Source organism: Rana temporaria, chromosome 7, assembly GCF_905171775.1.
Source record: "Rana temporaria chromosome 7, aRanTem1.1, whole genome shotgun sequence".
NCBI classification, from domain to species: Eukaryota; Metazoa; Chordata; class Amphibia; order Anura; family Ranidae; genus Rana; species Rana temporaria.
The window spans coordinates 180,295,622-180,323,306 of record NC_053495.1 but is presented as its reverse complement, the minus strand read 5'-3'; the positions used below and the strand labels follow the sequence as shown (position 1 = coordinate 180,323,306).

Below are 27,685 nucleotides of genomic sequence, written 5' to 3'. Positions count from 1 at the left end.
GCTGGACATGTCAACGTTCACCACAAGTATGACACCATGAAGCTAGTGGAGATCACTGGAATAGCAGTCTATTACAGCGATGACCTGCATCCAGGGGGGCCACACATGTATGGTATATGCACAGTTACATTCAATTATGGATTATGCAAGACAGACTATTCAGATTCTTGCACAAGCCCAGTTGTAACCAGTTCTCTCTAGATACCCAAGACACGTTAAGCTTCAAGGAAGTCCATTCTTTTGAATGACTTTCAGCCATTCCTAATCTGAATGTTTCAGCAGACGGTTCAAAATAATGTGGAAATATGTCATAAACCCTGAAGGAAAGGAAGCCAGAAAACCTCCGAAACGGTCAATAAAACCATGCCCGACCACTGCCGACTTTATAGAGCGCAGTGCTGCAAACTTCTAGGTTACGCTGTGTAATAACACCGCAGCTTCTGAATGTCCACATTCCACTCAGGCCCAACACCAAACAAACCAGGCCAATCCGCTAATGGGGGGGAAGCTGGGACAGCCAGCACAAGCAAGCTTTGTCAGTAAATATTAAGGCGAAGGCAGTCATAACGGCAAAGGCTGCTTGAATCAAAATACATCTTTTAACACTCGATCCAATGTTTTGATTCCAAGTCCGTTTCCCTGAACAAACACGGCTTGTACAAGAGGCCTGTGTGAGCCGCCCGCTCGCGGGGTGCAGAACACGGGGGAGAGTGTGAGCTGCCGTTGGCCTTTTTCAGATTCCTTTGGAAAGTTGTAATGTTTGTTAAGCAATAACTTGGAGCCTCAAAAAGCAGAAAATCTCTCACTGATTTCCATTCAGTTTCCGCCCCTGGAATGAAGGAAAACACTGAAAAAAAAAATATCTAACCTCAATGCTCTTTTTGAAGCTGCAAAGTTCACATTTGCTAAAATTATATACAGAAAATGAATTCAGCGACACAGGAACGCAATTGCTATATTTGCTGTTGGATACGTCTTCAAAAAGGTTAAATATCTGCTTACAATCTGAACAAACTGCTCTCTGGAACGGAGGTCCTTATTTTTGCACTAATTTGCAACTGCTAAAGCTGACCAACAGCTGCTGTTATGATTTCAGAGACAAATATTGGTGCAAAATGGCTTTGATGGAGACTCACCTCTGCCTGTGCCGCCAGTAGTGGAAGAGTTTGATCTAAAAAAAAATATTCTCTTCTGCCCCAAAACATTTCAAAAGGTAACAGTGCTGAGGTGGCTGCAAATACCTGTGTTAGTCTATAAATCCATCCATGTATTGCTATGGACCACCTTGGATTCCAGGCCCAGACTGTAAAAGGGGTCTCTTCGTCAGCTGGCACTAAACCTTGCTTCCTCCTGGTGTTACCTCCCATTCTTATCCAATGTGAAAGGCAACAATTTCAGTGGGCTTCAGACGCTCTGGTCTACCATTAAAGAGATGGACAAGGCAGAAAAAAAGCCCCAGGAAGGGACTGGCATAATCCCAATTTGGCCAGAAGTTGAAGACCCCCATATGGGCCTAAAGGGGTTTCACAGGAATAAAGGAATCCATCTGAAGATTAAAACACAGGTATTAGATGATTGCACATAACTCCTGTTGCAGTCGCAATGGGGCTGCACATCACCACTCCTGCAGTCGCAAAGAGGCTGCCCATCGTGGCACGTCACCGGTCTTGTGGCCGCAATGGGGATGCACGTCACCACTCCTGGGGCCGCACATCAACACTGCTGCAGTTGCAAGGAGGCTGCCCATTGTGGCACGTCACTGGTTTTGTGGCTGCACATCGCCACTCCTGGGGCCACAATGGGGGCTGCACATCACCGATCCTGGGGCCACAATGGGGGCTGCACGTCACCAGTCCTGGGGCCACAATGGGGCTGCACGTCACCAGTCCTGGGGCCACAATGGGGCTGCACGTCACCAGTCCTGGGGCCACAATGGGGCTGCACGTCACCAGTCCTGGGGCCACAATGGGGCTGCACGTCGCCGCGCATCAACACTGCTACAGTTGCAAGGAGGCTGTCCATCGTGGCACGTCGCCAGTCTTGTGGCTGCAATGGGGATGCACGTCGCCACTCCTGGGGCCGCACATCAGCACTGTTGCAGTTGCAAGGAGGCTGTCCATTGTGGCATGTCACCGGTTTTGTGGCTGCAATGGGGGCTGCACGTCACCGCTCCTGGGGCCACAATGGGGCTGCACGTCACCAGTCCTGGGGCCACAATGGGGCTGCACGTCACCAGTCCTGGGGCCGCACATCAACACTTCTGCAGTTGCAAGGAGGCTGCCCATCGTGGCACGTCACTGGTTTTGTGGCTGCAAGGGGGGCTGCACGTCGCCGCTCCTGGGGCCACAATGGGGCTGCATGTCAGCACTCCTGGGGCAGCACATCAACACTGCTGCAGTTGCAAGGAGGCTGCCCATCGTGGCACATCGCCAGTCTTGTGGCCGCAATGGGGCTGCACGTCGCCACTCCTGGGGCCACAAAACTGCTGCAGTTGCAAGGAGGCTGCCCATCGCCACTGTTACAATTCAATCATACAACCTTTGTAGGATCAACTTTAAAATTTACCAAATTATGTAAAAGGAAGACCTACCTAAAATTACCCATGCAATTTGTATACAATCAGACAGGCCCTTGCACTACAAAGTTACTGGCTGATTGTATGATCAAATTGTAATGCGTGTTGCGTTTGTTAGTGAAAATGCTGCTTTCAGCCCTCACACTGCAGTGACCCATGCTGGCATAGCTGAGTAAAAGCCATGTTGTCATTAGACAGAAGAGGAAGGCGGCATGTTTGACCAGTTCTTTTATTGAGAATGGATTACAGAGTCGGTGCCCAAAAGACTGCATAGTCATATTTAGAGACAATGCGCCACTGATGCAACAGGGAAGTGGATGTATGACTATGAAAATAGAGACTGTTGTGTGACTATACATGCATTTCTGTGACTTTATAATCCCGATTTTACATGCAGTGCCACATTTTGGTAAATATAATACCACATTGCACGCTGTATCTGATTAGATATTACACACACACACTTGTTACAATATTTTCAATATGAAATCAAAGTGAGATCTTCTACCTGAACTATTTTTTATTACTAGTCCCAGTGCTACAGAAAGGGATTTAGTACCCTCAGAATCCCTCTAGATATGAAAGAAACTCAAAAGATGAAACTTGCACTGCAGCAAGCCCAAGGACAGCGCTGACAACATAACCCTACCTGTAAATCACACTGAAGTTGGGTTATAGTTCTGGGAAAGGGAGACAATTACAGGAACAGGGAGAGGAGGATTCTGAGAAATCCAGTTTAGAGATGGGATACAACACAGGTCAAGGAGTCCACACACCAATCATCATATTACTTTACAGTAAAGGGCACACAAAATTTAACACAAAGAGCTGAAGATATGAGGCATTTCACACCAACGAGTGCCTTATCATAGAAAAGTAATGTTGCAATTTTTGCAAAGAGAATATGTATTTTAGAACTGATAGTTGCAAACCAAAATGGAAAAGGCAATTATAAAGACAGATGAATGCAGTTTGGCATTAACCAATATACCATTACATGTATTTTATTTTTTTAAATACAATAAAAAATTGAAATTTTACCCGATATCCTTTTGCAGTGTACTGTACACTCAGTACAGCAGGGCTCAGAGAAATGAGGGCGGAAGAAGCAGCACAAAAATGATCAGGTGAGAAGCTGTGCAAAGAGCATGCTGATAGAGTGGCGGAGAGATACGCTCAGTCTTTTGCTTCTCCTTTTACTGACCAGTCACAGGCTGGGGAAGGGACAATTACTTGTGTTACTTTAGGCCTGATTTATATGTTAAACAACATTTACTGCCCCACCAAAAAGCAATCCACAGTGGATCACTTTTTAGAGGCAGTTGACAGGTAGCTCAAAAGCAATATGTTGTCTCCTGACACCAGAGTGGTGGTGGGAGGGGGAAAAAAATAAGTGAAAGTGAAGCTGAAGCAGAGAAAGATACAACCATCCTACCCTACAAGACAGGGCTGTGCTGTGGGGAAGAGCTTTAGGAATCTTAGGATTGGATGGACAGAAATACAAATCCTTTGGTTAGCAAGCAGTCTCCAAGTTTGTTATTTGTTTGTGTACTTTGCCATTTGCTTGGTATTCAGCGTTAAAGCGGAGTTCCACCTAAAAATGGAACTTCCGCTTAATCCATTTCTTCCCCCCTTACATGCCACATTTGGCATGTAATTTTTTTGGGGGGGGAGTGGGACTTCCTGTCCTCCTTCCGCCGAGGGGCTGGTAAGGCGAATAGCTTAATCGCCTTATTGCAGCCCCTCCCTGTAGGCGAGCGCCTGTCCAATCGGACGGCGCCACGCTGCTCGCGCATGCCCAGTGCCGCTCGCGCATGCCCAGTGGGTGCCCGGCCATGAAGGCGAAAGCTGTCACTGCCGGGTGCCCACACTAGGAATGAAGACACCGGCCAGCGAGGGGGGGCGAGGAGCGGAGCCCCGGCCGGCGCGTCGCTGGAACCGTGGAGCAGGTAAGTGTTTATTAAAAGCCAGCAGCTACACTTTTTGTAGCTGCTGACTTTTAATAAACTTAAAAAAAGGCTGGAACACCCCTTTAAAGTATACGTAAACCTCCAATCCCAGTTGACGCCTTCTAGGTGGAAACGCATCGGGCGGAGTCAGTGGTGACATCAGCGCGCACGGACTGTACTGCAGGCGGCCGTCCCATAGGGAAACTGCCAGGAAAAAGACAGCCGGGAATCGCGGCAGGAAAAAAAAGAGAACATGTTCTAATATTTCCTGCCACGATTTCCGGCGGTTTTCCGGTTAGGAAAACTGCCATAGAGCATACACACAGCCAGTTTTCCCAGCCAAAAGCTGTCATGGCAGTCTTCCCGACGGGAAAACTGTCCGCGTGTACAAGGCATAAGTGAAATCTATTTTATTAAAGTCTTCATTTTAAATGATAATGCACCATCAGTCCTTTCATTTTTACATCCACCTGCGAGTCGGGAGTCTGATTACTCAGAGTTCCATACAGGTGGCAACACAGATCGGTGGTCTCAGCTGTGATCAGCATAAATGCGCATTGACCCTTGGGGTCTGGTAAGCGGCTCTTTATAACTTGAGCACGGTGGTGACGCACTCGGCACTTCGAAGGCTATTGAATGTCATAATTTCAGCACCAATTCAACACGATTTGGGACTGGTTTTTACCAAATCACCAATATAGCCAATTTTAGGACTTTTTTTCTTGCTTTCCTTTAAAACGTTATACAATTTATTTTATATTCATTGCGACATTTCCATGCAAGAATTAATATTTGCATACAATTTCTATGCTTTTGCATCACGGTTCCGTTCACATTGTGGAATTTTATTAGTGGCTTTTTTTGCACATTTTTTTTTAAATGCATCACTGATAGGTAGTGTGGTTTCTTCAAAGCACACACTCCATTTATCTCACATGGTCTATAAGCCTTGGTCAGCTTGGCACTGCAAATACTGAGGCAGCGTGCTTTATTTTAATTATATTTAAACCTAAACCCTCAACTTGTAAAACAACCCATTCAGTGTAAAAAAAAAAAAAAAGGAAATGAAAAAAGGCAAAACATGCGTGTATGTTTATCTAGATCCATAGCCATCTATAAAAAATACACAATATAAATAACTCCCCCCCCCCCTTTTTTTTTTTTTTAATTGATCACATACCCTCTGTTCTCAGCTGCATACAGAGTTCAGGGGGGAGAAACAGTAGCACACTGATCTTCCAAGTGAATTGCTGTGTAGGGGGGGGGGCATGTCAGCACAAGTCTGATCATTAAAGGGGTGCAAGCCAAAGTCCCAGCATAGCTAGAGAACCAACCATGCTATGTTCTCATGCATAGTGTGGTCAGTTTTAAATAGGATAGAAGAGGGACTGACAGGAACACCAGAGATTTCACACAAAGGAAGCAAAACAAAGAATACTTTTTCATACAAGTACATGGTACAGCAGGTACATATCAGGAATATAGAATGCAGGAATATTTTGCTTGATTGTGTGTGTATGTGTGTATGTGTGTGTGTGTGTATATATATATATATATATATATATATATATATATATATACACATACATATATATATACATACATATATACATACACACACACACGAGTATCTTTAGCTATTTTTTGATACAGTGATGAAGGGTTAGGACATCCGTCAGGATTTTCCCCCAATGAGGATACCTGTTCTGAAAACAACTAAGAGGGTCTTTCCTCTTAGGCCCCTTTTACACATACGGATCCCGTGAGGATCCGCTTGCTCAGCGGGGAACACTCCGTTGATCCCCGCTGAGCCAGCAGATGACAGGTCTGTTCATTTTCATCCAATCCGATAGATGGATGCCAAATAGGGTTTGCATCCGTCATATTTTAGCGGATCGGATCGGGGCTGATCGGGTGTCAGCGGAAATGTCACCGCTGACATTGACGCTCCATAGAGGTATATGGAGCGCCCGTTCAGATCCGCCTGAAAAAACTGACAGGCGAATCCGAGTGGTCCGCATGTGTGAAAGGGGCCTTTCTTTTGAAGAACTTTGCTTCCTGTGGCTTCTTCAGAACAGGAAATAAACAAACAGCAAAACAAAAAAACAAAAAGGTTCCCATCGTTCTCTATTGTAGCCATATGAATGTTTTATAGATACACTAACAAAAAGTGGCCGAAATTTTCAGTTCGAAAAAAAAAAAAAATAATACATGACTCATTGTAACCTTCCATGTTGGTTTGAAGAGCTGCAGCTTACCAAGCAAACGTGCGGCTTCTTGCCTTCGCTGACTGAAATGTACGTGCGACTGGACTCGGCTACTTCACCCAGGGACATCCTTGGTTTTCAGAGTAAACAGTCCCTTCTATATACACACATAGCAATTTTCCTCCTCTCTGAATCTTAATGCATTGGCCACATCCACTTATACAAACACAAGTCTGTGGTTGGAAGCCAGATGAACAGTAAACGAGCAGCGATGGCCTGTTTGATGTGGTTAGTGGAAACCAATTCTTGGTTGAAGACGAGGCCCTGGGCAGTGTGCTGCCTTAAAAAAAGAATGTGTTATGGTAACAGTTTATAAGCACGGCTCGCGACCACAAAAATGCTGCGACAACAAAAACACTGAAGTGGACCTTTCATGGCATATTGAAAATCAGACTTGGTATTGGGAAGCAATAAAGCTATTCAAAGTTGAAGGAACTACCGTATACCAAACGTTTGGGCACAAAGAATGAAGCTGCATAAACAGCGACACTCTCCACCTAGAAATCAAACGAAGACCAACAAGGGGGAAGCAAGTGAGACCACCTTACAAATCTGCTGGGTGTAAAAGGAGAAGAGAGGTTTAGGCTGCAAAGCACACAAATGTGCACTTGGGTGAAGATCCAAATTTAAAATCCAAATTTAATTAAAGTGGAAGTAAACCCTCCTATTGTTTTCAGCCAAGGAAGCTGCCATCTTGGCCTCTGTTTTATCTGCAACTGCCACGATCCTGCACATGTGATCAGTTATGAAACCAGCCATTGGATGGTTTGACAGTTTGGTTGAGAGCACAAGCAAATGTGAAATCTAGCATTTCCGGCATGCCGGGAACGTTAACTGTTTTTTTAAACTATCAAATAGATGGGTTTACTTCCGCTTTAAGTATAAAAATCCCAACCAAAATGGAAAAGGAAACAATGGACACTGGACTGCTTCTGGTGCATGAGGATGACAAGCTAATTTAAAAAGGGGTTGTAAAGCTTCGTGTTTTTTCATCTTAATGCATCAAGGTGAAAAAACACCTTGCCGTCGCCGCCCCCCTGAGGTCGTTTTACTTACCAGAGACTCGAATCTCATTGGGCGCAATCCCGCGTTGATTTCACCGAGCTCTGGTCGGCTCTTCATTGGATGATTGATAGCAGCGCAGCCATTGGCTCCCGCTGCTGCCAATCAAATCAATGACACGGTGCACCGGGGGGGTGGGGCCGAGTGTATCACACGGGGGCGCACGCAAGCTGACCCCCCCTTAGGAGAACGCTTCCAAGAGGGGAGTAAGCTCTTGCGGGGAGGAGCCGAGACAGCTGCTGAGGGACCCTAGAAGATGAGGATCGGGGCCACTTTGTGCAAAACTAACTGCACAGTGGAGGAAAGTATAACATGTTTGTTATTTAAAAACAAAAAAAAAAAACTAACCCATACAAGCCCTTTGGGGTGGCAGATACAGGCACTTTACCATACCTGGACAAAATGACAGTGACTCTTCAAAGCAGTGTTTCAATCAAATGTTTCATATGCAGGGGAGCAAGTCTCAGTAATATGGGAACCTTTCATGTAAGAGTCATTACAGAAATGTGAACCCCAACAATTAAACTCTCTTGGTCCTTTACTCATCCCCCCCCCCCTCCCCAAGTCTATAAAGCGAGTCAGTTTTTTTTTGGGGGGGGGGGGGGTTCTTTTTAGTTGTTACGCGCTCCCACTTAATACTCGCCTAGGAGTATTGTCCCCCCATCCTGCCTGTAGTAATCTTGAACTTGGAGAGTGAGCTGTAACGTCCTGGCTTCCCACAGCACATGCCCAAAATTGAGTGGTGCAGGGAGACAGATTCTGAAGTCTCCTGCGATACATCACACATCCCAAGAGGCTGCAGGACCAGTCTCCCTGCACCACTCAATCTTGTGCATGTGCAGTGGGAAGCTGGCTCCAAATCCAGGAGTGTGGAGGGCTGCTCTGTGCAAAGCCATTACACAGAGCAGGCAAGTATGACTTTATTTTAAAATACAAAAAAAACATCCTTTACAAATCACTTTAAGCTGGATCGAATTTACGGCCTGTTCAACAGGAACTGGAAGATATTTGATCAATTTATGGGCAGGCTAGTTGTACCCAAATCGATCGACTAGTACCATGGCATGCAATTTTTTTGGGGGGGGGGGGGGAGGAATGGGGGCTTCGTTAGGAGTGAGACTTCCTGTCCTTCCACCTACGGGCCGCCTAGGCGGCGACTCCTCTTCTGGGACTCGCAACAGGTCCCAGAAGGTCGCTTATCCACTCCGAGAGCACAGAGCGTGCCAGGCCATGAAGCCGAAAGCTGGCACGGCCGGGTGCCCAGATTGTCAATAGAGGTGGAGAGGAGCGAAGCTCCGGGTGGCCGCATCGCTGGACCGTGGAACAGGCAAGTGTCTGTTTATTAAAAGTCAGCAGCTACACTTTTTGTAGCTGCTTACTTAACATAAAAAGCCTGGAACTCTGCTTTAATGACGGCAGCTATAGCGACTATCTGTAATCATTGGCTCTCCACCAGCAGAACACAAAAGCACTGCAGGAGGGATTCCTCCATCAACACCGATCTTCTAACCTTCCACCCTTGGTGGATGGAAAGAAAAATCGCATAATCTATAGGTTTCTTAAGAAAAAAAAAAATTAGCCGGATTCAGGTAGAGCGGCGCTTCTTTAGTTCGGCATAGCGCATCCCATTTGCACTACGCCGACGTAACATCGCGAGGCAAGTACTGTATTCACAAAGAACTTGCTTCCTAAGTTACGCCGGCGTAGCGTAAATGGGCCGGCGTAAGACCGCGTAATTCAAAGTAGGCTGGTAGTGAGCGTGTTGTATGGTAATGAATCGTGACCCCACGTAAATGACGCGCCTAACGAAGGGCGCATGGGCCGTCCGTGGACGTATCCCAGTGCGCATGCTCAAAATCACGTCGCAAATAGTCAATGCCCCATTCACGTATGACTTACGCAAAACGACGTGAAATTCGACGGCTGTTCCGACGTCCATACTTAACATTGGCTGCGCCATCTTTTAGGTGGTTTATCTTTACGCCTGAAAAACGCCGTACGTAAACGTATCTTACTGCGACGGGCGTACGTACGTTTGTGAATAGGCGTATCTAGCTCATTTAGATATTCTCGGTGTAAATCCACGTACACGCCCCTAGCGGCCAGCGTAAATATGCAGCCAAGATACGACGGCGTAGGAGACTTACGCCGGTCGTATCTTAGCAACAGTTAAGCGTATCTCAGTTTGATAATACGCTTAAAGATACGACGGCGCGGATTCGGACTTACGACGGCGTATCTACTGATACGCCGTCGTAAGTATACCTGAATCCGGCTAAATATCTTTATAGTTAGACCTCACATTATCTAGTAGTTTGTAATTCAGTGGACTACCTCACATAGAGGACAGACACTTCAGAGAGCCAATGCCATTCTGCACCTGAGTACATAGCTGCCTGAATGCCAACACAACATCCTGCCACATCAGATGCAGCCACAGACACCCCTCTCTAGTCTGTACCATCAGCTGTCCCGTGTTTACCACCATTCCTTGAGCTGCCTCCAAGATGTGCCACTCTGACCCTCAGCATGTGAATGAAGGACTATGTTTACCGAGCCAGGAATTTTCACGTTTTCATTAGGCTGAAGTATACAGAGGCACACACATGGAAAAAGAATGGACTGTCAATTCAGTTTAAATTTGGCAGAGGACCATTACATTTCACATCCTGGGGTTACTCTCCGCTAACCAGACTACCCCTTAATATATGCCGAGCCGAGGTGTGAATAGTCTCGACCAACTGTGATACAACTTACACGCCATTCAGAATTCCAGCGACAATCACAAAACAGACGCAGAGTAAACATCGGGCCGAACCAGACTGAATTCATCAGAGCTCAATGCCTGAATACATACTGCTCAGGGTAAATGATCGGGATGTTTACATATCCTTATTACAGCTACTGAAGGAAATGATTAGACTTTATAGTTGGTGAATTAATCAACTCGAGAGCTCAGAGTACATGCATGCAAATCATTTTGTAATCTGAGCATCAGAAGTCTAGCTTCAAGGAAATGCATGAAAATATAAACACTGAGCTTTCTATAGCACAAGCTACATAATCAAGTGTACATTTAAAGACCAACTCCGGGCTCAAGACAAAATTACCCTTGCAACAGAGCCTTTGTCCATTATTTCAAGGGGGGGGAGAGATTTACATTAGTAGTATGTACAAAGATGATATTGAGATTTACAAGCGCGGCGCTTTGTGAATGAGCGGGCTGCTCTCTGGGATACACAGAAGGCAGCGCGCCCCATTGACCAGAAGACCCAGCGAGCACGACGGGGAAGAAGACCAGCCACTGGGGATGAAGAGGCAGATTAGGGACTTCCGCATAGCAACCGCTATTTCTGGCAAGTACAAAAAAATAAATAAAAAATAAATTAAATTTTTTTTTTTTTTGGTAAAAAATGTAAATAAAATTCAGGGTGGAACTCCACTTCAATGAAAAAAGACACCTTTGCAGTGATGTTCCCCCCAGCACGGCTTGTGATGTCTGAGATTGCAAAAGTGTTTATTCAATTATCCATTTCCTCCCTCCATTATTCTCCTCCTCTGCCTGTAGTTCCAGTATGTGGGGAAAGCCTTTGCGTAGAGATATTAACCCTGTATTGTACAGCTGGAGTGCTCACAAAGCAGCTGTGGGGGACCAATCACAGGGCTGGAAGAAGGGGTAAGTTGTGTACCTTTTCTTTAATCCTCTGTCCCTAGATTAAATTGGGAAGGGGTCACTGCAAGAGTGGATTTTTCAACTTTTGTTGAAGTTAGGCTTTAAAGCAACCAAAGGCATTTGACACAGTTCCCCACAAACATTTACTGTACAAAGTAAAGTCAGTTGGCATGGACCATAGGGTGAGTGAAAACTGTCTACAAGGGCGAGTTCAGAGGGTGGTGATAAATGGGCAGTACTGAGAATGGTGCGGTGACCTGGAGGATGGGGTAAACCATTCAATCTCAGTATTTGCAGACGATACTAATCTAAGCAGGGCAATCATTTCTCCACAGGATGTGGAAACTTGCAAGAAAATCTGAACAAATTAATGGGGTGGGCAACTACATGGCAAATGAGATTTAATGTAAAAAAAAAAAATTAAAATAATGCATTTGGGTGGCAAAAATATGAATGCAATCTATACACTGGGGGAATCTAGAATGGAAAAGGGTCCAGGGGTCCTAGTAGATGATGGGCTCAGCAATGGCATGCTGCTGCTAACAAAGTAAACAGAATATTGGCATGCATTAAAAAGGGATTCACTTCAGAGATAAAATGATAATTCTACAAGACTCTGGTCCGGACGCACCTGGAGTATGCTGTCCAGTTCTGGGCACTAGTCCTCAGGAAGGATATACTGAAAATGGCGAGTCCAGCGAAGGGCAACAAATTTAATAAAAGTGTCTGGAGGATGTTAGTTATGAGGAAAGATTACGAGCACTGAACTTATTCTCTCTGGAGAAGAGACGCTTGAGAAGGGATACCCCACAATAGGGATACAAAAAATTACGCTTAGGGGAATAAAAAAGGACAGTCACTAAAATTGGAAGAGAAGTGGTTTAACCTTAAATGGCGTAGAGGGTTCTTTACTGCAAGAGCTGTAAGGATGTGGAATTCCCATATGAACTGCTGTATGGAGCTTCATATGGGTAAATCTTATAGTCCTCCTTAATTGCAGCAGCCAGGAATTTGTAAAAGTTGAGGACACAAGCACATACAGCTGTATTAAGGGATATCTAAAACCAGGGATAAAAACATAATATATTGCAGCTTAACAGTCATTGGATGTGGTAACTGCATTCATTGGTATTTTTCAGCAACTACAGAAAACATCTGTTGATCCTGCCAGATCGTCACTTCCTGTGAGCTAAACTGAAAGTATAAACACAATGTTATCTTTCTTTTATAAATGACTAATTGCCCACCCTCAATGTAAGATAGATGAAGATATGTTTGAAGTCCAGCCTGGATGACAACTATGGCTTCCTCTAAAGAAACAGTGGAGTGAGTAAGCGTAGTCACCCAGGGACAGGAAATTTACAGGATTACCAGGTGAAAAGAAGAAGAAAAAAGAAAAAACTAAATGCAGCCACCTTATTTAAAAAAGGATGAAAAACTACCATATATTCTTTAACCGATACAGTGTCTCTAAAAAGTAAACTGCATGGAGGAAATAAGAATTTAGAATATAAACCGTATATACTCGAGTACAAGCAGCGTTTTTCAGCTGAAAGTCACCTTTTTGCACCTGATCTCTTGGAATTTGGGGACCCGGTAACGACCATCCTTAGGTTGCCTGGACCCCAAACTTGGCAAACATGTAGCCCCACTCTTCCTCTATAAGTGTGCAAAGTTTCTTGTCCGGGGAGCATTGACTTTTGAAACCCGGGCACCCCTTCCATAGACTCCCATGTTAAACGGTAATATCTCAGGTGACCCGTTACCGGCCGATCATAGGTCCCCTGGACCCAGAACTTGGCACAAATGTAGCCCCATTTCTCATGTACAAGACTGTCTGGGGACACAGAGAGAGAGAGAGAGAGAGAGAGAGAGAGAGAGAGAGAGAGAGAGAGAGAGAGAGAGAGAGAGAGAGAGAGAGAGAGAGAGAGAGAGAGAGAGAGAGAGAGAGAGAGAGAGAGAGAGAGAGAGAGAGAGAGAGAGAGAGAGAGAGAGAGAGAGAGAGAGAGAGAGAGAGAGAGAGAGAGAGAGAATATATATCTATCACACACAAAGTATGCTATTAAAGCGGAGGTTCACCCGTATATATTACTTTTTTCCCTTAGATTGATGCTCGTTTTGTCTAGGGGAATAGGCTAGTTGTTTTAAAATATGAGCTGTACTTACCCGTTTTCGAGATGCATCTTCTCCGTCGTTTCCGGGTATGGGCTGCGGGACTGGGCGTTCCTATGTTGATTGACAGTCTTCCGAGAGGCTTCCGACGGTCGCATCTATCGCGTCACGATTTTCCGAAAGAAGCCGAACGTCGGTGCGCAGGCGCAGTATAGAGCCACACCGACATTCGGCTTCTTTCGGCTAATAGTGACGCGATGGATGCGACCGTCGGAAGCCTCTCGGAAGACTGTCAATCAAGAAGGAACGCCCGCTCCCGAAGACCCATACCCGGAAGCCGACGGAGATGATGCATCTCGAAAACGGTAAGTACAGCTCATATTTTAAAACAATTAGCCGATTCCCCTAGACAAAACGAGCATCCATCTAAGGGGAAAATATCAAACAATGAATAAATGGGTGAACTCCCGCTTTAAGAAGAGGCTTTTCAGATTATTATTATAATTTTTTTTAAGAATATAAAATCCTTGCTGACTTTTGTAGTCATTTTTATATTTCTTGTCCAAGGGTTTTACGAGGCAAGAAATACCAAAAACGTATTTAAAAAAACCTTTTTCTTGGCTGTTCTAATGCTTAGAGAGACACCCAGTGGCCAAAACATGCTTTAGTCTTAACACTTTCAGGGCCAGAGTTGTGTCAAACTATTTCACACCAAATACCATCAACACTTTCGGATATTACGTTGCTACACAATATAAATGTAATGTCAATATAAAGTACAACGTGCTTTGAAAATCCTTACATAGTCAAAACAGGAAAGAGTCTCGCCAAAGCTGAATGTATTTTGCACCATTTCTGCAAGCAAAGTTTATGGACCTTTCCTTTTTGCAGAGCAAACGGTGACAGAATTTTCAGATCTGGCCATGCCACAAAACTGCCCCCCCCCCCCCCCCCAACTTCAAGAGGATTCAAATGACTTCAATTTCATGCAAAATGGATCCCAGCCTCACTTCCACTTTGAGGTCCAGAATTATCTGAACACCACCATTCCAAGATGATGGATTGGAAGAGGTGGACAACAAGATCTTGTTCATCGTCTGTAGTCTCCCAGGTCCTGACCTTACCACCCTCCGAGAAAGGGCATCTGTCCCACCTATGTCCGTTACTGGAGACATTGAATTGTTGAAGCTGAGAATTCAGTAGCTAGTGACCAGATGATTGTGTGCCAAGAAACGCTCTACCGTTTGATGTTTCTCACACAACACACTGAGGGTTTATTTACTAAAGGCAAATCCACTTTGCACTACAAGTGCAAAGTACACTTGAAATTGTACTTGGAAGTGCAGTCGCTGTAGATCTGAGGGGGATATGCAAGAAAAAAATAAATAAATAAATAAATAAATAAAAAAAACACAGTATTTTAGCCTGCACATGATTGGATGATAAAAATCAGCAGAGCTTCCCCTCATTTCAGATCTACCCCTCAGATTTACAGAGACTGCACGTCCAAGTGCACTTTGTACTTGTAGTGCAAAGTGAATTTGCCTTTCAGAAATAACCCAATAGTGCTCATATAGAGGGCATACAACCTCAACGACCATAAAACTTTGAACCTTCCTCTATTCAGTGTTGTATGGGATGCGCTTCTATCCCTTAAGGCCAGTACACATGGGCCGAATGGCAGGAGACTTTTGTTGGTCAAAGAAATACCGGCCACCATTCTGCCCGTGTGTATGCCGGTTTATCTGACAGAAGTCGGCCCTTCTGAAGGAGTCTGTCGGATGCGCATGCTGGAAAACCAGCAGCCGAGTGACTTACTGAATTGGTCTTGATGACATCAGAAGGACCTGTCTAGCAGAGGAGCCTACAGATGCAGAGATTCAGGAAAATAAAACTGTTGCACATGGTCCTAGACAGAAATTAGTAGTTCATTGCACTGCAAGGTTTTGTTTTTGTTTTTCCGGAGCTCAGATTAATGCATTACTAAACCCACAACAGTAAAATCAGTCTGTATGTGCAATTAAAGCATGCTTGTTATATTTGATCCAGTCTGCTCTGATCCTACCCTTCTTCCACAGTCCCCAATGCATCTCATGATAGTACAGAGCCTTAGGGGCACTCTGTACATGCTCAGTTTGTGTATCGCTAGAGAGTCCCCCCCACCCCCCTTGTCAGGGATCATGCAGCCTCATAGGACAGTCAGAGAAGAATGAAAACTCCTCCCACAAGCTTTAAAGTGGTTGTACACCCTCTATAACCACTTTTACCTACAGGTAAGCCTAGATTAGGGCTTACCTGTAGGTGCTGGAAATATCTACTAAACCTCCACGGTCTAGGAGATATTTACAACAACCATGCGCCGTAGACAACAGCGCAGGTGCATTTAAGAAACGGTAATCATGCCGTTTCTAAAGGGAGCCATGCCGTGAGTAGCAGCTCCCGTGTGGGAGTGACGACACGTGACTCCGGCCAGTCACAGAGCCGGAGTTGGTGGCCCCCGGAAGAGGGGTGAAGATGGACGCTCACTGCTAGTGGGGACAGCAGTGACATCGCAGGCGTCGGTTAAAAGACACATAATGGGCTACTATGCGATGCATACTAGCCAATTATGCTTTGCCTTTGCTGGGAAATAAAAGAGGAAGCGAGACCCATCAGGCTTTACTTCCTCTTTAACCACTTCCCGACCGCCGCATGTAAATGTACGTCCACAGAATGGCACGTACAGGCAAATGGGCGTACATGTACGTCCTTGCCTTCTAGCAGGTAGGGGGTCCGATCGGGACCCCCCCCGCTACGAGCGATCCGGGACGACGGCGCGGCTATTCGTTTATAGCCGCTCCGTCGCGATCGCTCCCCGGAGCTGAAGAACGGGGAGAGCTGTATGTAAACACGGCTTCCCCGTGCTTCACTATGGCGCTGCATCGATCGTGTGATCCCTTATATAGGGAGACTCGATCGATGACGTCAGTCCTACAGCCACACCCCCCTACAGTTGTAAACACACACTAAGTGAACACCAACTCCTACAGCGCCCCCTGTGGTTAACTCCCAAACTGCAACTGTCATTTTCACAATAAACAATGCAATTTAAATGCATTTTTTGCTGTGAAAATGACAATGGTCCAAAAAATGTGTCAAAATTGTCCGAAGTGTCCGCCATAATGTCGCAGTCACGAAAAAAAATCGCTGATCGCCGCCATTAACAACACTTTGAGACCTCTTTCACACAGCCGGTTACTTGCTGACTGCGTCCAGACTCAGACATTCATCCATAACCACAGGTAACCTCTGTGTGTGGCTGCATGTGAACAATGGCGGCTGCTCAGCCCATTTAAACTAATAGCAGGCTGGCAGCTGCTAACCAGCTGCAAGAATCTGCAAATCCTTGCCACTGGCATCCGGTGACCGCAAGTAACCAGCCGTGTGAATGTGGCTTAAGAGTGGACAGAGGATTTAATATTAGTCACACAATTCCCCAAGCACTATGATCTGATGACTATGGACAGCAATGAAGTGAATCACTTTTCAGGGAACCGCTCAGGACGACAGTGCATGGCCGTGATCTCTATTCCTGTATAAACAATCTGGGGAGCTGACCTGAAACAAACATGTGTACATGGAAACCCCCACACTCCTAGTTCTAGGTCACAGGCGAGGACTACAGCACACAGGACATCCCAAGGAAAGCCAGACTGAATGTCAAAGTGCCAGCTTCCAACACAAACACTTACCTTTTGTTATAACATGTAGTATTTGCTCTTCTTTTTGAAAATCCAATTGGAAGAATTTTCAGATTGATGTCATAGTCCCGGGCTCTATTCTTTAAGAAGTTCAACTAGAGAAAACGAAACAACATTTTTAATTTTGGCATACATATCAATAAAGCTTGCAAAGGCCTGTAACCACAAAACCAGGACAGCTGTACAGAGACATTTCAGCAATCCCACATTGCATGCTTATTTAACCACTTCCCGCCTGGCGTATTGTCATACGACGGCTGCAGGAACCCTTCATCCCTCCGGGCGGCCGTCATGGGATTCCCGCAGCGGTGGGGCACACGCGCCGCATCACTGGGGACCCGATGCGCGTGCCCAGCGGCCGCAATGTCCGCCAGGCACCCGTGATTGTTCGTCCCAGATTCATGTCCTGTCAGGGAGAGGAGACCGATGGCGTGTCCCTTGGGCATAGGGACACCGATCGGTCACCTCCCCCAGTCAGTCCCCTCCCCCTACATTCAGAATCACTCCCTAGGGAACACATTTAACCCCTTGATCGCCCCCTAGTATTAACCCCTTACCGTCCAGTCACATTTATACAGTAAACAGTGCATATTTATATCACTAATCGCTGTATAAATGTGAATGGTCCCAAAATAGTGTCACAAGTGTCCGATCTGTCTGCTGCAATATCGCAATCCAAAAAAAAAAAAAATTATGAAAATAAATGTCATAAAACTATCCCCTATTTTGTAGGCGCTATAACTTTTGCGCAAACCAATCAATATACGCCAATTGCAATTTTTTTACCAAAAATACGTAGAAGAATATGTATCAGCCTAAACCGAGAAAAAAAAATTGCTTTAAAAAAAATAATTGTTTTGCTGCATTCACACCTGAGCGTAGCGTTTTGCGGCGTTTAACGCGATTTGCCGCGCCAAAACGCAGCGTTTTTTACCGCGATTTTGTACAGGTCTAGGGTCAACAATGTAAAACGCCCAAATTCGAGCAACAAAAAAGGGTCCAGAACTTGTTTGGGCTTCAGGCGTTCGGCGTCAGGCGTTTTGTAGTGGAGATGTGAACCATCTCCATAGAGAATAATGTATTTTTTCCCCACTAGGGTTTTGGGGCGTCGCGCTTCAGGCGACAAAACGCTCAGGTGTGAATGCAGCCTTAATCTTTTTTTTGTTTATAGTGCATAAAACGAAACAAAAAAAAAAAAAAAAACAATAAACGCAGAGGCGATCAAATACCACCAAAGGAAAGCTCCATTTGTGAAAAAAAAAAATATATATATATAAAAAAAAAAAAAAAAGGGACGTCACACGACCGCGCAATTGTCATTCAAAGCGTGACGGCGCTGAAAGCTGAAAATTGGCCTGGGCAGGAAGGGGGTGAAAATGCCTAGTATTGAAGTGGTTTAAAGGTAAAGTGTGCAAAAACATCCATCATGCTAAAGCCCTGCGTGGGTTCTGGCAAAAAGAAATGACAATATGGATATTGATTCCAGGAGAGAGTATGTATATATATATATATATAAATAAAATAAAGAACATTAGTGCCCCATCAAAAATGAAATCACCCAGATAAAGATTTATTCCAAGGTAAGGATAAAAGACATTATTGGAAAAGTCAGCACATTTCAGGAGTCAGAGAACCCTCTTCATCAGGGTTTAACCCAATTGTTGGGAGTACAGCCACCCCTCACCATTCTCCGATCTGTCCCCTGTGCTGCTGCTGGCCGGCTCACACGGAAGCGGTCAGAAGGATGGAGGGCACCTTGTAAACATGCGTTTACCAGCCCCCTTTCTTTCCTTGAATAAACATAGTGAGCGATCAGTACTGATCGCTCCTGTGTCCATTAATCACTGAAGTATAGTAAACTGTGTGAATGTTTTGTTTGTGAATAAATAGGATTCTATACAGACTCCTATTTATTCATGTACAGTGCAGCTCAGGCTGCAGAAAAAGGGAACGTCTTCAGTCCCTTTCTCTGGCTAAATAACTCATCAACTCCACCCCCCCCCCCCCCCCAAAAAAAAGTACAAAACAAATAAAGCAAATAAAAAAACAAAAAAACATAGTAAGGAGATGTTCACACAGGGCAAACCAGAGCGTATGCCCCTGCAGGGCCATGTTTGCCCACACAGTGGTGCGCAGCTATTCTGTACACCCTGTTCAGGCAGTCCCATGGATGTCATTTGTGTTGTAGCTACTGCACAAACAATCGTTGCTTCCAACTTGACATCCACGTGGGTCCGGGTGCATGTCCTGAGCTCACATTGTCAGCATTCGGGGTCATGCAAGGGGTAAGCTGTGGGCACATGAACCATTTTCACATTACTGGGTTTAGTAACACTTGAATGCATTAAGGCGCATAAACCAAAATCAGCCTGGCAGGGAAAGGATTAAATGGCGATTGGAATGCTCAGTGACTCCCACAATGTACGTACATGTTTATTAGTCGTGTTTCGTGGCAGCGTTGAATCTCTTAAAGCGCAATCTGACACCCTTCCGGCATCTTCCAGAAAACGATAATCTGATGCATGAAAAAAACAGAGGACCTTACAATACAAGAAATACACATGGCACAGGTTATAGTCACCCAAAAACGTCTCAAAGCCGACTCTCCATTCTGTCCTCAGAGACAAAATATGAGTGCAGGGATTTTCACTGACTAGGAAACACTCAATTTCTGTCCTGAAGTTGTGTTGGTAAAATTTGCATTTGTTTCTGTTATGTGGATGGTGGGTGTGAATTCTTGGGGGGGGGGGGGGGGGGGGGTATACCGTATTTATTTTTTTGTATTACTTTGTAATTGTTATTTTTTTGGATTTGATACATTTTACGTTAACTAAAACTGTAAATTAAGCTGTGCATAGTAACCAATCGGCTTCTAGGTTTTATTGTCAGGCGGTAAGGCCTGGTTCACATTTAGTGCAATGGAACCGTTCTAATAGGAGTGACTCGAGTTGCTCAAACTTAGAAAAAGGTTCCTTCACTACTTTTTGTGCGATTTCGGCACAACTTGCATTGACTTCTGTTAGACCCCCTTCACACTGGGGCGGTGCCGGCGTTAGCGGCGCTTTACCGCTGTTATGGTGGTGCTTTTAACCCCCCGCTGCCCAGTGATTTCAATGGCAGGGGCAGCTTAAAAGCGGCGCTCCTGCACCACCCCAAAGATGCTGCCTGCAGGACTTTTTTTTCCTCATCCTGCAAGCCCTCGGGCTTTCACCATAACAAAAAAAACCTGGGGAATGCCCAGGGAAAAACCAAGCCTCCTTACCAACCAGCTCGCAGAACAACCAATTAACCTGTCTAACAGTATGCGTTAAAAACAGGGGTTTTGTCCGCACGCATTCGCAAACGCATGCGTGAGCCACAGAGCCGCGCCAAGGCACCCTGTAATCTGTGGTCCTAACACTAAACAATGAGTGCCCCCACAATGGAGGCACATGCATTTTAATGGATAGATAGGGGCAGGTGGACTGAAGGGGAGCCATCCCTCCTTAAAGGGCTTTCACACTGGGGAGGCTTGAGAGGTGCCCCAGTGTAAAAGAGGTCTTATAGAAGTCATACCGAAGTCACAGCAGTATGAACCGGGCCTAAGGGAACAAGCTGAAGTTAGAAGCCGATTGGTTACCAAGTATAGTGGAGCCTCGGACTGCGAGTAACGCGGTTAACGAGTATTTCGCAATACAAGCGCCCCCCCCCCTCAAAATTCCTGACCCGGTTTGCGAGTCTTGTTCCGCAAAATGAGCAGGATTCAAGCCTCTGCGGTGTGCAGTACCGCATTTGGCCAGAGGGGCTGTTCGGAAATACTCAGTAACACTTGGAAATACTCTGTTCCCGAGTGTTTGAGCATTTCCGAACTGTCTCAGAATATTTCCAAGTCCCTCCGCCCCCCCCCCCCCCACCTCTGGCCACATGCGGTATTGCACGCAATAAAAGTCAATGCAGAACAAATTATCTTAGTTTCCATTGACTTCAATGAGGAAACTCGCTTTGGATTACAAGCATTCTTCTAGAACAGATTATGCTCATAATCCAGGGATCTACTGTAAGTGTCTAAACCAACAAACACGCGCTAGGGGAAGAAAATTATAAACAGATTAGACTTCAGCTTCAAGGCTGGGTTCACACTAGTGCGAATTGAATGTGGGTTTCGCCGCATTCAATTCGTATGTCAGGAGATTGCGACCGGCTTTCTATGGAGCTGGTTCACATATCTCTGGAGCGGCTCCAATGCGAATCGCACAAGAGTCATGTGCATCTTCTGTTTCAGGTCCAAATTCAGCCAAAAATTTGACCTGAAACGGTGAACAACGAGGCACCGGCCAGCTGACGTGAGCCACTTTGTGCTACGGTGTGAACCAAGCCTTAGGCTGCATTCACACCTTGGCGTACCTAAACGCGGCGTTTAGTCCCACGAATTGTGGCGACAAATTGCGGCGTTTTGTACCATGATTTGCGGCGACAAAACGCCACGATTGTGAATGCAGCTTACCCCCAGGTCCACATCTCCAATGCCGAACGCCGAAAGCCGCCTGAAAAAAAGGTCCGGGACTTGTTTTGAGCTTCAGGCGTTTCGGCGTGGAGATGTGAACCATCTCCATAGAGGGCAATGTAAAATCATCCCTCCAGCATCTTAGGGGCTGCTGCGGTGTCGCGCTTCAGGCGTATATACGCCTAGGTGTGAACAGAGCCTTAATGTTCACAGTGTTGCCTATAGATCCTCTTTCTAACGCAACAAAATAATGACCATGCCATTACACTGAAAACAACCAAACGCAGACTGGCTGCTATAAAGCCCCTCTGTTGGCAATGCGATAACTTGTCATCATTCAGTCCAGGCATACATGTCACCACTCACCGTTCAGCAGGTCTATGTCACCAAATGTATTTAGGGGCACAAAAGCCGTCTTGTCTCGGACTCCGTTGCACGCAGACTCCACTTTGTGTTTCTTTACACAGGGTAAGCTGCAGGAAGGAAAATAAATCAGTAAATGTTGTGCAGGCGGAAGAAGTACGCGCTTTAGGGCTTATTCACACATGCAGCTATACTGCCAACCCTCTGAAAAGTGATCTGCGGTCGACAGCTTTTCAGAGGGCATTTGACAATTAGTGAGGCGCCAATATGTCACTTCCTCACCACCTGCTTTGACCCTCAAAATGAGAAACTACCACGCTGCAAATGCGCGCATTGCATGCGATTGCAGGGCAGCTGCAATGCAGCCCAACACTCTTGAATGGGTCGCATTTGGCAGCATTATTGCCTACCAGAAGTGACATGGTTTTTCATTTTTGCAAGATCGTGGTCACCTCCTGCTTACAAGCCTTGAGCAGTTGCATGCCCTAGCTTATGTGGGTGGTCAGGGGCAGTAAAACCTTGTTTAACCTACCCCCCACCCCCCCCAGCTGCCTGTGTCAACGAGCCCTTAGAAACAACAATAAGGTCAACTTACCTGCAAGAGTACTTCATACAGCGGGGGCATTTATACTTCGCTTCTTCACTTCCACAGGTCCCACAGCTACAGGGGAGAGAAGATCCGTCAGAACAGTCCACAGAAAATTGCTACAGCACTAGTATCAGCACCCCACAAGCTCCTACCACGGAGCTCCACCCAAAAAAGGAAACTTCACTTTTTTGCCCCCTCCGGCACCTTTCAGAGGGGGGGGGGGGGCAGACCTGGTTTTGACAGGTGCACTCCTGTGACCCAGAGGAGAAGCCCAGCTAAGAGAGCTCAGGCTGGACTTCTCCTTTAACCACTTCCATACCAGGCACTTGCGCACCTTCCTGCCCAAGCCAATTTTCAGCGCTGTCGCAATTTGAATGACAATTGCGCGGTCATGCTACACTGTACCCAAATGACATTTTTTAAATTTTGTTCCCACAAATAGAGCTTTCTTTTGGTGGTATTTGATCACCTCTGCGATTTTAATTTTTTGCGCAACAACTAAAAAAAGACTGACATTTTTGAAAAATTAGGTGGCACTGTTGGACTCTGAGGGGTGGCACTGATGGCATTGCTGGGCATCATTCCAGCCAGTGCCCATGTTGCCAGTTCTTTTTTGTGTGTTTTGCTCTACCTGGTGGTCCAGTGTTGGCATCCGAGGGGGGGGGGGGGGCTGCGCTGATAAACAATCAGCGCGAACCCCCATGTCAGACGCGAGTGAGGAAGAGCCGATCAACGGCTCTTCCTGTTTACATCGTGATCAGCCGTGGTTGGACACGGCTGATCACGTGGTAAAGACTCAGAGCCTCCGCCGGAGGCTTTTTACCGAGATCGGAGATGCAGGGTGTCAGACTGACACCCCACATCACCGATCGCCGCGCGCCGGCATGAAATCCTGCAGGACGCCAATAGATGTCCAGTCAGGATTTCACAACCACTTCCCGGACGTCAATTGACTATTGACCGGGCGGGAAGTGGTTAATGACACCACAAATGCAAAACGTTTGTGGGCACCAAGTCACATGGCACAGAAGTACAGTGCGTTTGGTGCAGTGCGTTCCGACAAAAAATAAAATAATGAGTGCTATCGCTACTTTTTCTGTGTTCTGGTGCATTTTGCAGCCCATTCAGATGAATGCAATACCAGACCATGCAGGAAACGCACGGCGTAAACCGGCCCTGAAAATATCCGTTTAACCTCTTCAGCTCAGGAAGGTTCACCCCCTTCAACATCAGGCCATTTTGTTGCAATACGGCACTGCGTTACTTTGACAATTGCGCGGTCGTGCAATGCTGTACCCAAATAGCATTGATGTTCTTTTTTCTCCCACAAATAGAGCTTCCTTTTGGTGGTATTTGATCACCTCTGCGGTTTTTAATTTTTGCGCTTTAAACAAAAAAAAAAAAAATACTGACAATTTTGAAAAAATAAATAATATTTTTTACTTTCTGCTATAATAGTTATCGAAAAAAAAAAGTATAAATAAAAGGTCTTCATTAATTTAGGCCAATGTGTATTCTGCTTCATGTCGTTGTAAAAATAATCCCAATAGGAGTATATTGATTGGAGATGCGATAACTTCTGTGCAAACCAAACTATGGGATACATTTATGGAACTTTTATTTTTTACTAGTAATGGCGGCGATCAGTGATTTTTAGCGGGACTGCGACATTGCGGTGGACAAATTTGACACTAAAGCCTCATACACAGGATCGGACTTCAAACAAACTCTTCCGTGGATTTTTGTTTAAAGGGAGTTGGCCGGGCACACCCATAGCATACACACAGCAGGATTTTTTTGCAAACTTTCCCAACATTACGTGGTTTTTCTGCTCTTTACCGCCACCCTTTGGTCAACTTCTGCTATTGTTGGTTGATTTTAACATTGGTTCTGGGCATGCGTTGCTTGTACTTCGGACAAAAGTCTGATGGATTTCTGTACACACACAATAGGACTTTGCACCGTAGGACTTTTGTTGCCAAAAAGTTTGTCCGTTTGCAGAGCGAACTTTTGTCCAATGAAAACCGAAAAAGTTTGTCCGATGGAACGTACACACCACGTACTACCACTTTAACCTACAGGTAAGCCTATAAGGCTTACCTGAAGGTATAAAGAATATCTCCTAAACCTTACAGGTTTAGGAGATATTCCCCCTGCAATGCGCCGCTGACTGCAGCGGAGATCCTTGGCTAAAGGCCCGGCTGTCGCCAGACCTTGCCGGGGAGAAGTCGCATGCGCGGTAGTGACAACATTGCCGCTCCAGCCAATCACAGCGCTGGAGCAGTGATACCCGGAAGACACGCCGAGGAAAGAGGACATCTCCCTTGGCGTGGACCAGGCAAGTTCCTCTCACCTCGTTCCGAGGTAAGTATTTCATAATCAGCTAGTATGCGGCGCATACTAGTTCATTATGGCTTTTGCTTTTCAGGTTAAAAAAAAAAAAAAAAAAGACAGCGGGTTTACTACCGCTTTAAGTGGCACTTTTTGGAGACCAGCGACACCAATACAGTGATCAGAGCTAGAAAAAAAATGCACTGTCACTGGCTGGAAAGGGGGTTAAAGCGGGAGTTCACCCATAAAAAATGTTACCCTTAGATGGATGCTCATTTAGTCTAGGGGAATCGGCTAGGTGTTTTAAAATCCGAGCTGTACTTACCGTTGTAGAGAGCGATCTTCTCCGCCGCTTCCGGGTATGGGTCTTCGGGACTGGGCGTTCCTTCTAGATTGACAGGCTTCCGACGGTCGCATCCATCGCGTCACGAGTAGCCGAAAGAAGCCGAAAGTCGGTGCGGCTCTATATTGCGCCTGCGCACCGACGTTCGGCTACTTTCGGAAAATCGTGACGCGATGGATGCGACCGTCGAAAGACTGTCAATCAAAATAGGAACGCCCAGTCCCCCAGCCCATACCCGGAAGCGGCGGAGAAGATCGCTCTCTACAACGGTAAGTACTGCTTCGATTTTAAAACAACTAGCCGATTCCCCTAGACAAAATGAGCATCCATCTAAGGTTAAAAAATGTTATTTCCGAGTGAACCTCCACTTTAACATCAGGGGTGATCAAAGGGTTAAATGTGCTGCTAGACCAATGATGGTGAACTTTGGCACCCCAGATGTTTTGGAACTATAGTACACGTGCAGATTCCGCTGGGAATCTAGCCTGTGACGTCACTCCCCCCCCCCGCTGTCTTCTGGGAAACACAGTGACGGCGCTGCGATTCTTACGCATGCGCAGTAGGGAATCGGGCAGTGAAGCCATCAGCGATTGCTCAGCCTCGGCTGCTGACATCGCGGGCGCGCTGGACAGATAAGTGACCATTTTTTTAAAAAAGTCAGCAGCTGCCGTATTTGTAGCTGCTGACTTTAAAAAAAAAAAATGGCGGAACCTCCGCTTTAATGCTCGCCTACACTGCAGTGTACAAGCATCATGGGAAATGTAGTTCCAAAAACCTCTGGGGTGCCAAGGTTCGCCATCACTGTCCAAGGGGGTGCTTGTGTACTGTGTGTGGGAGAGGTGCTTTGACTGGGGCAAGACAGAGATCTGTGTCCTTGCTTAGCAGAAACACAAGATCTCCATCTTCCCCTTCTTGACAGAACGGCGATGTGCCTTGTTTGCATAGCAGACCGCCAATCTGCTTCTCTCAGTAACGATCGCTAGCGAACATCGAGTCCCTCCAACCCCCCTGATTGGCCTCCCGTTGTGTCCAATCACAGCGGGAGCAGGTAGCTGGTGGTGCGTGCACGCTCCAGACTCTAAAATCAAATTCAGGTACAGGTATGCGATTTCATGCTGAAGGGCCGCCCTGCCACAGTATATATGCATGGGGCGGTCCGGAAACGGTTAATTTACAATTGCACAACATAAAAAAATTGCAGCAACCATTATTTTATTCTACAGGTTCTCTTCTTTCAGAAAATAGAGATCAATCCTCTAACCAAAACTACACATTTTAGGGGAAATAAATGCATTTGCTGCAGAAGTGAAAGGGTTAATCCTGTACCATGAACGTGCTGCACTGGACTTTGTACCGCTTATACTCCTAGGATTTCATTACATCACAGACCCCAGTCAGCATTTTCACGGGGTGGCATAGTGTATAGAACCCCGTATCTTGCTTGTCTCCCCTCAATATATGATGGTACAGCCCAGCTCAGTGCCCCCCTCCTTCACCTGCACAGGGATATCTTCCTCTTGAGTGGCAAAGACACCTCCAGCTCCCCATCCAGCCCCTGAGCCTCGGGCAGCAGCAGACAGTCCATGGCAGCTCTGTAGAACACACGTGGGAACCACTTCCGGTTTTAGCAAGATAGGCTAGTGTCATAGAAACAGGAAGAAGCGGCGGCCATCTTGGGTATGGCGGAACTTGCAATTCGGGCGGCCATGTTGTGGGTGGCAAATTATTCTTTTTTTTTTTTTTTTTAGCCTATATACAATGTACAGTAGTTGGAAAAGATACAATTGCACTTGCAAAAAAGAAAAAAGAAGAAAGAAATGTATATAAATACAAATATCTGAATGTATAGAGAGGAGATTCACTTTTACATGGATTCATTCATATACATATCTATATAGTATAAATACTGGGCTAGATTCATGTAGCATCTCCAGATACGCCGCCGTAATTTCAAATCTGCGTCGGCTTATCGTTACGCCGATTCTCCAAGGCAGATAAGTCTAAAAAATAGGCTTCCTCCGCCGACGTAACTTGAATGCGGCGGCGTATAATTGTGTGCAATATTACGTTGGCCGCTAGGGGCGCTTCCGTTGTTTTAGGCGTAGAATATGCAAATTACCTAGTTACGTCGATTCACAAACGTACGTGCGCACGGCGGTAGTTTTTTACGTCGTTTGCGTAAGGCTTTTTCGGCGTTA

At 45.8% G+C, this 27,685-nt stretch overlaps 1 protein-coding gene across 1 annotated transcript in view; it reads right to left on the bottom strand.

Moving 5' to 3' along the window:
* ZNHIT6 (zinc finger HIT-type containing 6) overlaps positions 1-27,129 on the bottom strand; it is a 47,332-nt gene extending 20,203 nt beyond the window's left edge. Inside the window, exons 1-5 of the mRNA XM_040360555.1 lie at positions 26,984-27,129; positions 22,820-22,885; positions 22,228-22,334; positions 19,808-19,893; positions 17,370-17,473 (exon numbers count right to left, since the gene is read on the bottom strand). Coding sequence (XP_040216489.1) covers positions 17,370-17,473; positions 19,808-19,893; positions 22,228-22,334; positions 22,820-22,885; positions 26,984-27,072 — 452 coding nt within the window. The 5' untranslated portion in view covers positions 27,073-27,129. The remainder of the gene's footprint in view (positions 1-17,369; positions 17,474-19,807; positions 19,894-22,227; positions 22,335-22,819; positions 22,886-26,983) is intronic.
* Positions 27,130-27,685: the final 556 nt, after the last annotated feature.